The sequence below is a fragment of the Chenopodium quinoa genome, unplaced genomic scaffold (genome assembly GCF_001683475.1).
Source record: "Chenopodium quinoa cultivar QQ74 unplaced genomic scaffold, ASM168347v1, whole genome shotgun sequence".
In the NCBI taxonomy this organism is placed as follows: Eukaryota; Viridiplantae; Streptophyta; class Magnoliopsida; order Caryophyllales; family Amaranthaceae; genus Chenopodium; species Chenopodium quinoa.
The window spans coordinates 5,304,571-5,320,518 of NW_018743574.1; the positions used below are offsets into that span (position 1 = coordinate 5,304,571).

The 15,948-nt window shown below is 33.3% G+C and overlaps 2 protein-coding genes across 7 annotated transcripts; one reads left to right on the forward strand and one right to left on the reverse strand.

Annotated features, from left to right (window-relative positions):
- The first annotated feature begins 2,604 nt into the window (after positions 1-2,604).
- LOC110682275 (zinc finger CCCH domain-containing protein 62-like) lies at positions 2,605-8,973 on the forward strand. 4 transcript variants are annotated; one of them, XR_002503395.1, is made up of 10 exons: positions 2,610-3,118; positions 3,275-3,423; positions 4,211-4,328; positions 4,432-4,493; positions 4,616-4,667; positions 5,029-5,137; positions 5,355-5,453; positions 5,530-5,641; positions 5,765-6,429; positions 7,562-8,973. XR_002503395.1 is itself a non-coding variant. In XM_021858576.1 (9 exons), exons 1-9 carry the CDS (start codon positions 3,009-3,011, stop codon positions 7,636-7,638), a joined length of 888 nt encoding a protein of 295 aa, XP_021714268.1. In that variant the 5' UTR covers positions 2,605-3,008; the 3' UTR covers positions 7,639-8,973. The 4 variants fall into 4 exon arrangements, 2 of the variants coding, with proteins under 2 accessions (XP_021714268.1, XP_021714266.1); XR_002503396.1 differs by having other exon boundaries at positions 2,611-3,118; positions 5,032-5,137; XM_021858576.1 differs by lacking the exon at positions 5,765-6,429 and having other exon boundaries at positions 2,605-3,118.
- Positions 8,974-9,057: 84 nt separating this feature from the next.
- Positions 9,058-12,407, reverse strand: LOC110682276 (3-oxoacyl-[acyl-carrier-protein] reductase FabG-like). 3 transcript variants are annotated; one of them, XM_021858579.1, is made up of 6 exons: positions 11,732-12,407; positions 11,245-11,406; positions 10,854-11,116; positions 10,647-10,740; positions 10,408-10,519; positions 9,058-9,685 (listed from the first exon to the last, which is right to left on the reverse strand). In XM_021858579.1, exons 2-6 carry the CDS (start codon positions 11,384-11,386, stop codon positions 9,502-9,504), a joined length of 795 nt encoding a protein of 264 aa, XP_021714271.1. In that variant the 5' UTR covers positions 11,387-11,406; positions 11,732-12,407; the 3' UTR covers positions 9,058-9,501. The 3 variants fall into 3 exon arrangements, with proteins under 3 accessions (XP_021714271.1, XP_021714269.1, XP_021714270.1); XM_021858577.1 differs by having other exon boundaries at positions 11,245-11,411; XM_021858578.1 differs by having other exon boundaries at positions 11,503-12,407.
- Positions 12,408-15,948: the final 3,541 nt, after the last annotated feature.

A 15,948-nucleotide genomic window follows, 5' to 3' on the forward strand; every position in this document is an offset into this window, starting at 1 on the left:
TAATCACTTTACCTTAATATTTAATGTGATTTTATTTTTTTTGCCATTTCATGTGCTTAATTTCCCCCCCCCCCCCATTTTTATTAGTTTCATCTTCCATTTTGAACAAATTTAAACACACTTGATAAAATTTTTGTTTCCCATTTGATATGTTATTTTTTTTTAACGACCTGTATATGATATTATTTAGTATTTTGTTTATTTTTTTTAAAGGGTGTATTTAGTTTAATTTCCTAAAAAAGTCAAACCTTGTATTTAAAAAAAAACGAAAAAAAATTAAAAAAAAAATTAAAAAAAAATCCATTCATGTAATTATGTCGCAACCATATAGAAAAGAAAACCAAAATTACACTACATATTTTTTTTAGAGTAAAACAGTTATACCCCATTTATTCAAAATTTATCTCAAAAAAAAAATTATAAATATAATAATAAAAAAACAAACAGACGATTGACCCCTTCCCAATGTTTCTTAGATATAATGGAGTTTTTTGGAAAACTTGAAAAAACTTTTGGTATCCACCTCTGTACAATTCCCAGATGAAATCAAATATTGAAAAACAAGAGAAGACACTTCATATTCCACTATTACTTTGAATCTAGTCTTTGATAATTTCCTTTAACACTACCGTGGTGAGTTTCCATTCCCCGCTACTTTTGTCAAATGTAGCTGTAATTTTAGCTTTACAACCGGTAACTTCACTTCGTGTAGGCTTTGATGGATCCTTCCCCCTAGGAACAAACTTTCCTTCTTTCTTACATACTAGCCTCAACCTTTTGCAATCATACTTATTACCACATTCAGTACCTTTGACATTTTCTCTACTTCTGATTTTCATTTGGAACCCATTTTGTTTTCCAAATTCATGATAATACCCAATGACATCTTCATAAGACGCAAAAATCATCCCTACATTTGGAGGAGCAAGTTTTTCTAGCATAGGATGACTTTCATTAGTTCCATTTGCATCATCATCATCCCTCAACACATCATTCACTTCGTCACAAATAAAATCCGGTTCCGAATTAATATCAAAGTCCATATCGGAACTATCGTAGTCACTGTCTTCATCTTGATACTCCATATTAAGATCTATTGTGGATGGTACTACTTTAGCAATACCACTCTCATCCATTTTCAAATTTCTGCATACAATATATATTATAATTAGTCAATCATTATTAAAGGGAGAAATTGAAAAAAAAAATCATATTTTTTTAAAAAAAAATAATGAATCTGTTTACTTGAATAATATTTCAACAGTCAAAGACTTTTCTTTTTGGTAAAAAATTCTAAGCTACACGTTATTATTCTTATAATTTTTTTTTTGTTTGTTTTTTTTTTTGGCAAATGAGGGATACATCCAAAAATAAAAGAAAACAAAATAGAACAACCTAAAAGTCTAAGCAGGGGGTTTGACATATGAGACAAGGGAATTGAAAGTTATTCTTATAATATTTAGTTTTCATGATAATACTTATCTTCTATTATTTGCTTTTATCATGTAGATATTTTAAGAATTTGTTTCCTATTATCTTGTTCAATAATATAGCTATATGTTTATTCCCTCAAAAAAAAAAAATTTAGGGCTTGTTTGGCATTGTTTTTGTTTTGAGTTTTCAACAAGAAACAAGAATAAGGTGTTTTCACTTTTCTGTTGTCAGTTTTCAAAATTAGCATGATTTTAATAAGTTTGACTAATTTTTTATTCATTACATTACATATATCATACACTTTTAAAATACAAAAAACCAAAAAATGAAAACCGCAACAATGCCAAACGAACCCGTAGTTATATGTTTTTTTTATTGTTTGATTAAAAAAAATCGTTTCACATAAAAAAATCGTTTACAATGTTTTCAAATATCATAAATAAAATGTTATAGAATAACTATCAAATAACTATCAAATAAAAAAAATAACTATCAAATAACTGATTTTTTAAACTAGTATTATTTTGATTAAAATTAAAATATTGACTATAAAAAAAATCGTTCTTAATAATTTAAGTTATCACATAAGTATATGATATAAACTATATCTGCTTTCAAGAAGATTATTTCATACCACAACAAATTGATAGATTATGACATAAAAAATATTTTACTAACCTGTGATAAACTCCTTTAATATTGTTATCGGAAGGACATCATCACTTGAAGCCAAATTACAGAATAATTGTTTTGATTGAAGCTTGTATAATTATGGAGTATATTTTTTTGATAACGAAAATCATGCAAGACTTTGTCAATAAAGAAGAATAGTTAGCACCTTACTCATGAAGAATGCAAATGGTCTTTTTTAAAAAAAATAAAAAATAAAAATAAAAATTATTTAGTGTTGTACAGTAAATTAAAACTTCACTTTAATGATTTAGATTTAGAAAATTGGAATGCATTAAATATGTTGTCTAGTTCCTTGTATTATGCTTATTGGAAAATTAAATTGCATTATTAATGATTTTATGGTGTTAAAAGTGGGTCAAATAAACAGTTTTTATTACACATCATTGCCACATCAGTTCCACATCAACCGGGTAAACTACCTAGTGGGTAGGTGTATCCATGCCCTTTTCTCCAGGGGCAAATGATGAGAATTAATCTCTAATTCCGCTGAAATGGAGAAGAAACTTTAAACACTTAAGATATTTTTCACTCCGTGTATAATAAATTTAATGAGATGTGACTTACATCACGCCTATAATTCTCTCCTAGACTCCTACGCCGTATAAAAAATTTTCGGGTACGATGCTTTCAAATGAGTCCAGTTTATATATGTCCATCTCAAGTCCTGAAATCCATCAGATTCCTTCGCGGGCTAAAGAATTGGGTCCCGCCTGTAAAAGTGTAACCTATAAAATACGCCCCTAAAACCATAGGAGAGAGAAACAACCAAGTGTACTCTTCATTCTAAACGAAACCCTTTTTTATCTCCGATTCACCGGAATTCCATTCATTCCGCTCTATTTTCCCTCTCTTTCTCTCTCTATAATGCTATAGTATCTGCAATGACAAGCAACAAAGGAAAGAATTTCTTGATTAATCTTTCTTCATCTTCTTCTTCCGACGATAATGGCGACGATGACGACACCGCCTCCGATTCTGCTTCATCTTCTAGGTATAACGATTTTCGCCTTTTTTTTATTTTTATTTTGAAAATGATAAATTATTTGCTGAATTTGAAGATATTTTGTGTTCAATTTATTGCTAGCTGTTGATTTTGATTGATTTTTGGTGATAATTTGGAAGAATGACAAGTTTGAATTTGATTCAGCGGAGATGAATGTGAATTGATTGATGATGACGATGATTACGAGATTGAAGATGATGAATCTGAGGAAGATGATTGCTTAAAAGATGACTTCCGTGGAACTGAAGATGATGATCATTGTCTCTCTAATCGAGTCATTCAGTTTCTTCAAGGTTTTTAGTACTGTTCTTTTCTGCTATTTTTGGTTTTTAAATTAGCTGTTTATCTAGTTTCTTCGTTGCCGCATTTTAGTGAAAGTAGATATAAACTTGCCTGCACTACTTTTGGATTAATTTTTGTTTTTGTTTTCTAAGATGTTTTAATTTGATTATTGAAGAATTTTGTGACAAATTGATGATAATTAGTAATTACATATCAGTTCAACAATATATGAAGCTGTATATACTATATACTTTCCTCAGGTATTAGTGTTACTCGTGGTTTATTTCGAGTTACAGAAATGTAATTGAGGATCATAATATACAAGGTTGTGATGAATTTGCTATTCATTTTTGTAATTTTGAGAAGGTTAGCTAGAAGATGAAAGATTTGGCTGTCGGCTTATTGACTTTGCTTAGATTCTAGGTTCACAGATAGTAGTTAGGGTAGGCTGAATCCTATTTAGGCTTGTGGTGAAAGAAAATGAGGCAATAGCTAATTCCATTTTTGTTCAATTCAACATTTCTATAATACTACGTATAATTCTTTTCATATTTAGTTATCTAATTTAGTTTCACTCTTTATAACGTTTATAAATAATGCTAGCAAAATGCAAATGATAAGTTTGGCTTTGTGAAATATTTTATACATGTTGATGTTCTCCATAAATTGCGCTTGTGTTTATGTTCATTGTCACCTTGCAATATTTGAGAAGTCAATAAAGAGCCTTTCTTCTAAGGAACTTTCCAATGCAGAATTGTAATTTGTATATTTACTAGATAGTCTTTTTTGGTCAATCAGGAAGACGTGATTTGCAAGAGTTAAGTCTTAAAGCATGCAAAGCATATTTGAGAAGACATGATCTTAGACTATCAGGGAACAAGGACGAGTGTATTCGTAGGGTGCAAGAGCACCATAGGTAGGTTCTTTTTGTAGTAATTTATTACCTAGCTGTTTTTGTTTTGATGGATTCTCACCTGTTATATAGAGTGAGAACTGAAGTTAAACTATTTCATATACAGGATAAAAGACGGGAAAGCTGAAATTCTCTACCCAAGCTCATCCTTTGTCATCAATTGCACAGGTATGATTAATTTTCCCACCAAAATCTCTTTCTTTTCCTCTGTTAACTTCAATTGTTCTTGCTACCTACAAATTATATTTCATATTTTAATACTTTTTTGTGGAAATTGGTCTGAGGAGCAGGTGATGTCTGCAAGGGAGATACTGTCCTCTTCAAACAAAAAGTGTATGGAAGGTATCATTCTCATCCTTGTGAAGTTTTTTTTTATTATGTTTTCTTGGGATCCTTTTTCATTTCTGGTGGACAATGCTTCTCCACTTCTCCTTTCGTTTTTCCTTTTTTTTATTGGGGGTAGGGGAGAGTGATTATGTAGTCATCATATCTTGCTGCAAGAGTCTGTTATAGAAAGTTGGAAACTAGTTGGTTGTGTATGAATTATATAATGCTATTTGGCCCCAAAATTTGAAACAAAACGTAGTGAATTTTACTTCTGATGTGAAAGAATTGTACCTGGTTTTTTTTCCTTTCTTCTTGTTTCTTTTTGCTTTTCCAACCTTTTACTTGTGTCTTTATAAAATGGAATTCTCATCCAAAGAAGTTTTGACAAAGTGACAAGACAAGGTAAACTTTTGGGGAAAAGAACAGTTGCTGGACGAGTCGTGAAAGAAAGCTATGGTGCAGCCAAGCAACAACATACATTCACAGTAAGCATATCCTTGGTATTTATTTCTATTCAGCCTATGTAATGTATAACTCTAAATTAGTTAACTGTAAAGCACAAAATCTACCTGTAAATTCCAGACATGGACTAACAGCAGTAGCCTAGATGTGTAATGAATTAATGACTATAATATAAAGATTTCTTTATTGTTAATGTATGAAGCTTATTTTGTTCCAATCTAAAATCTTTTTATCTTCTAGGTTGAGGTACTATGGAGCAAGGGAATAAAGAAACTGCCTTCTCTCTTTCCTTTGCTTGTCAAGGGCCGAAATCTCTATAGATTGAAGACCTGCAGGCAGGTAAATCCCTGTTTTTCTTTGCATATGCTCTAATAATTGTAATTTATTGATTTTCATAAATGTCAAAACCTTATAGCCATGGAAGAACGAGGGAGAAAGAAGAAAAGTTCTTGCAGAAAAGCATAGACGAGGAACAGCTGCACGATATAAGAGAGCAAAGAGGAAGAATGCTTTATCTACTGATAAAGGTTTGAATGACTAAAAGCCCTTCGCCCCTTATGCTTGTTTCTGTAGAAATATCTGTAACAACTAACAAGTGTCAATTTCTCCAAAATATGGTCTCAAACAAAGCCTATCTAAATGTCTGTTAGGAGGGAAATCTCGGAAGGTTTCTCATCGTGGAAGATCTTCTCAGTTGAATTATCCTAAAGGAGGCAAACATTTTGGTGCAGAGCAGGGGGACTCATCTTCAAAAAACCACCATTACACTAATCTACAGCGGAATGTGAAACAAGGAGCTGTAGTAAACTCTAACAGAGAAAAAAATTTCAAACCTTTCGGGGACCCTCAAAAGCTAGTATCCCGGGACAACAGGGCTTCTACATTGCATTCATTTCATGGTGCTTCTCAAAGTTATTCTGAATCTCTTGTGGGACCTCATAGGAGTTCTCCATTTGGCTTAAATTCTGCAGCTTTCCTGAGTGATATCCCTTATCATTACACAAGGGTGATGCCCGCAGCACAAAATAGTGATTTCAGTCATAGCTCCTTTTGTAATTCTTATGACATTCAATTACCACGGGTGAATCTAGTGGACTCGAGGCAGTTTTTCCCTTCAGGGGCTACACTTGGACAAAGGATGATTGGTCTTGTGAACTGCTCAATTCATGGATGTCATGAACCAGGATCTAATAGATGTGTCATTTCTGCATGTTGGAGGTGTTGTCAAAGGGTGGGAATGGTGTGCAATGTCCATAGATGACAACCGATTCTTTGGTGTTCTTTATCCATATGCGTATAGAAACTCTCATCCCTGGTTGGTGCTATCTTATGATATTACTATAACAGAAACTTTGTTTTTGCTGAATTTAATTTTTTATTTTTAAAAATAATTTTCCTTTCCATAATACCTCTGTTTATGAATAATAATTTTGATAAACACATTATATTGGAGGTGGGGTGTGAAGAGTGACTATCTGGCTTTGTGGACGAAAAAGGAGTGTAAGAGTTTGCATGAGAGGTGGGAAAAGGATTGCCAAAATAGTAATAAAGTAAAAGTATAACCAAGTTACCAACCAGTAATATATTAAAATGGAATGTGTAACAATCATTTAGGTATGAAGTAGAATCTAGCCTCAAAATTTTTGCCTAGTTTAGAGGGCAATAATTTTTAGTTAATAAGTTCCTAGTTTAGTCTTTGTGTAGAGCATAATGCTTTAATATGATACTCCGTTTAAAATGATTAGTTGTATATTCTCTGATAGCCTGTCTTCTAGAAGTTGTCTTCTTTCCTAAACTAACCGTGACAGGTTTTCCCTAAATAGGTCTTTAAAAATTATTGTGTCATATCTATGTTTACAAGGGGTTGGAATAACATGACAAATTTTTTCAGACGGGGAGCTACTATTTTGTTCTTCCTCTGATTTATGATTAATAAAGGAGAAGAGATGCATTAGTAAAGCTAACCGAACCCATAATTCCAGTATTTCCCCTGTCAAAAAAAGTTTTTGCTGGAATTCATGCTGGAAAGCCTGTTAATTAGTTGTTCAGGTTATATAATGTTTTCGTTTCATGTTTTAAACTCCTTTTATTACATTGTGGGATTCTTGTTTTTAATCCAGATGCCAACTATGAGGCCTTATCAATGTTAATGATGTTGCAAGGTGTCCTGTTTTTTCGATATACAGAATAGTCTTCACCAAAAATACTAAAACTTGGCCAGCAAATTGGTTTCAAGGTCTTCCATCTTATTGATGATAAATAGGATTGAGCTACTACTGATCTTATTAATTGGGCAAAGAAATTGGGTCTATTGTCTAAGAAATGGAAATCAAGCTTATACTTCATTGAAAGCCTTTTTCATATTTTTGTTTGCTGTTACTGCATCTTTTTCACTCCAAGATAAGAATCACAACTCCATCCTTTGATTGTATCTCTTTCTACTGCAGGTGCATGCTTCATGTCTAGCCCTATTGTTGAGATGCATGGGAGTTGGACTCTTCATATCTACAGAGCTTATGTCTGAGGATTTACTTATGCGTGGGCCTTTTTGTCAATTTGCTGAATGCTTTTCATCATCGACCTGGTATGTTTTTTTGGATTATACTAGCATGACAATATGACATACTGTTTGTTGTCTTTATGTTATTTCATTGACAAAATTCAGAAGAACAATGCTAAACTAATCTATGTATGGGTATTTAGTTATTTTTGCACATGCTTTTATTTAGTCAAAAGGAGAAAATAGCTCAAGCAATATCTTTTTACGCGTTTGTTGCTGCTAGGTATATATTTGTTGAGGGTTATAAAGCTTTTGTCGACCTATTCATCTCCTTCTAGAATAGCTATGTTACAGACTTACAGAAAATGGCCCTTCAAATGGAAATATGACTAGAGGTGGTTCTCACCGAGCTCAGTCTGCTCACCAATAAAGCTTTTGTTAATCTCTGAGTTTGACCATTTAGAGTCGTTTTTGCTTGTCCATCCTGTGCATTACCTGACTATAGTTAACATTTTAAGTAAGAACACCACTGTTAAAAAGAATTTAGAATTATTGGTGAGCAGACAATTAACATCATGTCGTGTCCACTACTTTTTGAGATGTTTCATAATTGGATATTTGATGTGAAAGTGTTGGAAACACAGAACTTGAATTTGTTGCCGTATCACCGTATGCACATGATAGGGCTAAGTCCCCACTAAATGACGGCCTTGGACCTTTCATAGAAATATCACCTTCTGACTCATTTCTAAACTTCCCTTTTTGACCGGACTACATGGTACCTTAACCTCCATCCATTCACTTTCCAATAACAACAATTCGACCTTCTGAAGGATACTGGAGTGAATTTTCTTGTCAGACAGAGAAAAGAAATTGGTGGGGCCGTTAAGCTTTAATTAGGCTACAATAAGTTTGTGTCCTCTATTACAACACGAAGTCTCCTTATCTTCCATGCAACTCTTGCCCCCATTGTATGCTCCATTTTCACTCTTTGTTCCACTGTTTTAGCTAGATCCTTATTTTTAGGGCCAATAGACTTTACTAGATTCGCCTTCTCAATTATTATAGTTGCCTAAGGCTTTAACGTGGCATTTTAAGACATAATGATTCAGAAAGCACTTGCCGATGCCAACAACCTAGGGGTAAATTAGGGAAAAAACTTCCAACCAGTTTAGTTTGTAGTTAACCAAAGTTCTCTTAGTCTATTGGCAGTATGTTCCCTCCTTAGACTCAGCCCAAGTCATCAACATTTGTTGTCAAGAGAAGTGCTGGGTATGCAACAGGTTGGTCTGGTTTTCAGCCTCTTGTTTGGGATAGAATTCTGGCATAGCTGTTTAGGGTTAAGGCGCATAGGACGGGATAAGGGATGTGCTTCTTTACCTATAATATGTATGGAGAAATTAGTTTGTCATTCACAATCACTGGTAAACCAAGCTACATAACTTGGATATATAATCAAGAAAAATGTTCACATATCAACATTTAGAAACTATAATTAATTGTGCATATTGGACATGCATACAAAATCTTCCACCAAAGAAGACAGCTAAAACATATACACACAATTTAAACATAAAAATACTAATCAAAGCATTTCTTATCCATCCACGTTTGTCATCATGGTTTCAACTCAAGATTTGGCATTATGCAGATTTTAGATATCACTCCTTTTTTGTTTAGCTTCTTCAAATTAACACAATGCCAAACTATGATTTGAACCTTAATGGTTGCCAGATGACTGACTATTGATGACAAAAAAGTCCTAGCATCCCCTTTTTCTGGATCTACCACTCCGTCTATCCCTTGTCGAAAAAGTAAACATTGTATGGACATAAAAATTGGGTAAAACATACTAGTTGCATGAATGGTGCGAGGACTGGTTTGGTGCTAGAAGAACCTAAATGTAGTGGAGGGACGAAGGTCAATCTCTTGTGTCCAAGCTGAACGATCTTGTAGATGTAAGTGCCAATAGGTTTGAGCTAGAGCATCGGGGTCCATCAAGCCGTCTGCTGCCACTCCTACTCCACTTTGTTGCTCCCCTACATTTGTTCTCTGCAATATACTTGGTACCCTGCATAATTTTCCACCAACCTCATAATCTATCGAATCTACAGAGCCATCAATAAGATTCAACTAGTGAATTGATGCTCCCTAATTTGTTGTATAGATCATGCTGCCTCAGATTAACACTCAAGCTTATTTGATTTGCATCGTTTCTGCTGAACACACACCCATACATCTAATACTCTTTGGATTAATCTACATGTTTTTTTAAACACTGTAAATTTTTCCTGGAGTCAACAAATGTACTAATCGAAGAATATTGGCCTTAGCTTGCGATATTATATTTTGAGTTTTGCTGTTGGGAAATTTAATGAAATATTTTTAAGTGTGAGAGTAGAGGTTTTCTTCATCTTGTACCCTTTGGTTTATTTTGGCTGTGTTTGATTCTTAAGAAAACATTTTGATTTGAATTTCAGTTTCATGGAAACCGCCTTTCATTCTCTTTGTTTAGTTCACTTCTAGCAAAGTTAGGGAGGGATGAGGAGAAGAGAGGATTAGAAGATAGAATGGGATGGAGAGAAAAATTGGCCATTCTTACCATAAATTCTCTTAATTAACGGAAAATCTAATAATCTAAAAATAGGTTGATATATACGAGGATGACATGCTCTTAGTATATTAAAACCCCCATAAAATATTACCAAAAATAATCGAGACTGGAGTGAAAGTCTGAGCTTGAGATCCTATTGAAATGGATGAAGAGTTAGGGGTACAAGTCACACTACTTACCTTGGTGCTCCGACCAAGCCATCAATAATAACATGAGCAACATGAATTCCCAATGACTGAAATTCCCTTGCCAGACATTGTGATAATCCTCTTAGCGCAAACTTCCCACAACCTTTATTTAAACAAAAAAATTCATGGAACATTTATGAACTATACATGCAATTTAATATTCTTAATTAGTGATTGTATCAATCAAATATTCCAAATCTTAATTAGCAAGGATTTATTATAATACATACATAATTCTGAGAAGCCAGACATGCCATTGAGAGAAGCTGAACATCCGGTGAAGAGTATTGTCCCTCTTCCTCTCTCCACCATACCCGGAAGAATCTAACCCATGCCCGCAAGTAGTTTTAATTAATCTTCACATTTATTTAAAATCTAGATAGAGAGAGGAAGCGAGAGGAAGGAGGAGATTTAAATCAAGTTTTTGTGAGGTTTACCTGCTGAGCACAATGGAAGTCACCAACAGATGAAACTGCGAGTGATTTTTCAAAAGAATTGACTGGAATTCCAGTGAAATTGGCTGGATGCAAAGGAAGGGGTTGGTATGCAGCATTGTAGACCAACACTTCAACATATCCAAGAGAGAGAACCCCTTCAAAAGCTTCACTAATGCTTCTCGTATCCGAGCAGTCAATTCTTATTGCAAAGACTTGAGCTTTCTCTTCCCTTGCTATCTCTTCTGCAATTCTTGATAGCCTCCCTGAGCCAAAACCACAGAAAACCAATAATTTCTGAAGGTTTATTAGGAGGAACCTGGAAAAAAAAAGCAAAAGAATTGAATGAAAGCGAACAAGATATATAATAATTGAAAATAAATAGGTTGCCTGCCTAAATCCCTGGAGAGGATAGCAACTGTGTAGCCTTCATGAGCAAACTTTCGGGCAATGGATCTTCCAAGTTTCGGTCCTACTCCAACAATGGCAGCAATGCCTTTGGAGTTTGTTGAGGAGAAACTGCTTGAGTTTTGCATCTCCTTTTCTGCCAAATTATCTGCCCTAAGAACTGTTAAGGAATGAAGCTAGGAAAGTTTGGGGAGAGGAGTAGGGGGAGGAGGTTATTACTTGTAGCAAAAACTAGCATTATTACCTTTCCATTCTCTATCAAATTCTTGTTTGACTTTCTCTGATCAATGATTTTTTATTAATTAATGTTTGAAAAGTATAAACATTATTGTTTTTGTTTAGAAAAACACTTTAATAAAGAGATAAATAAAAAAAATTATCAGAATTACAACAGTAAGAGCTCTATGTTGGACATTGCTAAAGTAAATTAGAAATTTTATTATAGAACGAAGGGAGTAATATCTAGAAGATACGATGAAGAAGACATGTAGAACCCGACGGAAGTTGTTTGTCGGTGTTATAGCTTGCCTCCTCCAGACAGACTTGTTAGTTCTCCAATTATTTCCTGTAGTTTTGGAGTTGACGTATATGTTTAATCTTCTTGCAGTTCCGATGTACTGAAGGGTAGCTCTATTTTTTCCCTTCTCAAAACCCCAGATTTATTCTGTTGACATGAGATCCATATTCTTTTGGTGGAATCATCATTTTTTGGTCTGCTAAATTTTGATACTCCCACCTCTTTCGTACCAGTTACCAAGCTGCTTAGTTATGGACTTATGGTGGTGAATTGTCATAGGTGTGGCCCCTCTCTTTAGTGTTTGATAAAGATAAGCCATTTTATACTTTTTATCAGCTTATTTGGTCCAAAAAAGGAAAAGAAAAGGAAAAAAAAATGTAATTCCACTGTTTTTTCTTGGTCTTTGTGCACATGATGAGTACATTAAATGATTGGTCCGTTATTTATACACGTCAGGGTCCATACAGCAAATCCAAGTTATGGTAATGTTTTGTTGTATAGTAATTTTGGTGGGAAATCATTTTCAGTACACCCCACTTATAGGAACTTCCATGTTAAGCTCATTTTTATTTAGTTTTTACCTTGTTTTTGAATTGTACTCTAGGGATCTAATATACTCCCTCCGTCTCATAATATAGTTCTTGTTTCCTTATTTTGGAGATAAAAAATAATTTTTTTTTTTTTGGGATAGTATGTAAAGACTATTTCTTAAATACCGTTATATTATAGGACGGAGGGAGTATAACATTATCAGAATTTAGAAATTAGAATCAGTTAATATTTCTGCAATTGAGTTCTAGCATTTAGTTTCTTTCTCTAGAGGTTTCGATGCCTTTTCACCCTTTTAACCTTGTGTATAAGGCGGTGTGGACCCTATATTAGAGGCTAGGAATAACATAACTGGGGTGCATTCAACAATGTACTCCAAATAGATGGTGGTGAAGTGTTCTTCTCACCCTACCTTTATCCTCTAGCTAGTATTGCCACTAAGGCAAGTTGTAAATTGGATATTAAAAGTTTCTTATTTTGTCTACTTGACTGCCATATCAAGCCAATGAAATCATTATGATATGATATGATATGCTTCTGGCAGCATTGAACTAGTTGTACCATATCTATTTTTTAGTGTAAATTAATCTCAACATTTATGTTATATTAGAGGGTCGAGCAGCCGAATGTGTTTACAAACTTCTTAAATTTTATTCAACTTTTAGCATCATATAGAATGCTAGAACTTACATGTAAAAGCCACAAGGAATAAAGAATTTGGAATCAGTAAAGCGGCAAATTGAATGCTAGAATCATGCCAGTTGCTAATCTCGAGCTACACGGGCTTGATGGTGTTCCTCATATGCCTAGCTAGCTACACAATAATATTTATGGACAAGTTTGCATGTTTTATTTTTTTTATTTTATATATTAAGAACTAGAAGCTTGCCATTTGCTAGTCTATACAGTGACACGGGCAACTTACAGTTCTTTCTATGCCTAAGTACGCTATGTGCGTGGGTTAGTGCTTATTCTCTTTATAGTAAACTTTTCCTTTCCAGATGAGCATATTCTTTTGCATACATGATTGTATGATAGACAAATAAAAACTGAAGTCAGGCATATACAGATCCTGGAAAAGTAGACCTTATAATTATTGATTCTAGTATTGAAAATTAGCTTAACATGTTATTAGTAATTGAAGGTAGTTGTAAGATGTATATTTGGCAACATATTGAAGTAAGTCTGGTAAAACTAGCGGTTTAAATGCTTGAATTTGTTGCATGAGGTAGGATTTGTATTCTCTCTTTTTTTGGGTGCTTCGCTTAGTATGGAAGAATTATCTGCGCCCCCAAGGAAATACACTTGGTGTCATTGTAAAAACTTGCAACTCGTCTGTATAACTCGCCTTCTGCTGTGATATAAATGATTTAGATGTAAAAACTCAAGTAAAGAAAAATAATTACTAAAAAATCCGGCCTTGAGATTGATGTATCATTTGATTCATTTCATTTTCACTGAAATGATATGTACACTATCTTAAGGTTTTCTAAACCATTCTCAGGTGCTTATTTTGTTGATAAGGGTATTAAATTCCTTTAGGAATCCATAACTAAACAGTTACTCAGGCTTCGTTTGTTTTGGTGGAAAATATTTTTCTTCATTTTCCTTTGTTTCGTTAAAGATGGAAAATGATTTTTCCAAAGGTGGAAAGCTACTTTTTGGGAAAAAAATATGCTTATTGTCCTCTTTAGGGCCTGTTCTCATTGACTGAAATGAGCTGAACAAAACTGAACTTATTAGAGCTGAACATAACCGAACTTATCAGAGCTGAACTGAACTGAACTGAAATGAATATTTTATGAGAGAAGGAAATTAGGAGCGAAGCGGAGCTGAACTGAACTGAACTAAACTTATTAGAGCTGAACTAAACTAAACTGAAAATAATCTGATGAGAACATGCCCTTACTCTTCACTTCTTTAATTAGTTTCTCTTCTTTATCCTTCCCCTCCTTTTAGTTCCATTTCTGTTTTTTCATATATTTTCCTATAATCAAACAAATAAGAAAAACTAATTTTACAATCATGTTTTTCTGTAGAAAATGAGTCTTTATATTCAGGTAAAGTGTTTTCAGATTAAACAAACGGAGCCTAAATAAGTGTGCATTTATGTAGTATTGCGTATTAAACTACGAAGTATGAGTTTGTTTGGTTTCTCAAGCGATTTGGAAAGATTTGTAGTTGGTGGGAAGCAAATAATTAATTAGGTTATGGCATTAAATTTGATGATTAAGCAAATAGCAAAGGAAGGCATGAGATGGACCATGGATATACATGCGCTGACCAATGAGAACTAATTTAGGGTCATTCTGTCAAGAAAAGCGGAAGATCTAAGATTGTTGCTCCTCCCTTTTATCTGGTCCCATACTCCAATCATTGGTTAATTGAACAAGTGTGTGTGTCAATTTGCCAAATTGCCAGCTAAAAGATCATATCCCCTTCACTCTCACATTACTGTAGCATATTTTTTTGGGACCCTTTGATTTAATGCTTATTGGAATTGCTGGGATTAAATTTTTTTCTAGTTTTTTTTTTTCTTTTTTTTTTTGACAGTAAATTTTACGTAGTAGTGTAGTACGAAGTACACGTAATAACAAATCTTATTCTGTAGTAAAATGATTACTACTGAATTTTTTACTAATATATATTAGAAATATAAATGGTTAAAGTTGTGCAAATGTGTTAGTCAAATTATTGCATATAACTTGAAAAGGATGGAGTATTTGACGAATTGACGGACAAAATTGGCAATTGTATTTGTTTTGTACAATCAATCATGGTGACTATGGAAGCTTTGTATAAATCCTAGAGATATAAGAATGAATACAATATATATACTCCGTACTTTGTATTACTTAAGAGGTTCTTTTTGCTCGCAACTACCATCATAATCGTGATTATTAAAGTTTAAGGGATTGGTTGTGCAATTACTTCTTGACATGATCTTTATCTTTATAGTTTTTCATCAATTTATTTGTATATTTTTGGTGATTATCGTATTTTAAACATTTGTAATTTATTACTGTACATGATAATTTTGATTGGAAAAAAAAGAAATCAGATTTAAAAAAAAAAAATTATGGCTCAAAATTTCGGACTTGTAGGGTTAGCTGTAGATTCGTCGGTCACTTAGAATTTAATATGTAATTATTGATTGGCCTGTTGCGATGGACCAATTTGTACATTTCTCACGGATGCTGTTTGTCGAATTGCTGTTGGCCAAGTGAATAATCCCACGAGTTGGTAACTGATATTGGCGGAAATTGGTAAATAGTACCAGTACACTTTTTTTATTAACTAATTCAAATGCATATTTCTAATCTTAAATAATTTTTATTACTCTATATACGAGTACTGTGTAAGAGTAAAAAATTATAAGAATTTAATATCATCAAAGTCAAAAAATAAATTTTTGAACAGTATTGGTATGAAAGTGCAAATTGTGCAATATTTAACAAACAAGAGAACCTATTATACCGTGCCCTGGAATTATTTGCTCATTTAACCAACAAATGAGTAAAAATATTATTTGCTTATATATTGATTAATTGAGTAAATAATCTCGGACATACGATATACGGGTGTATATAACAAATTCTAAACAAACAGGAGAAAATAAAGTGG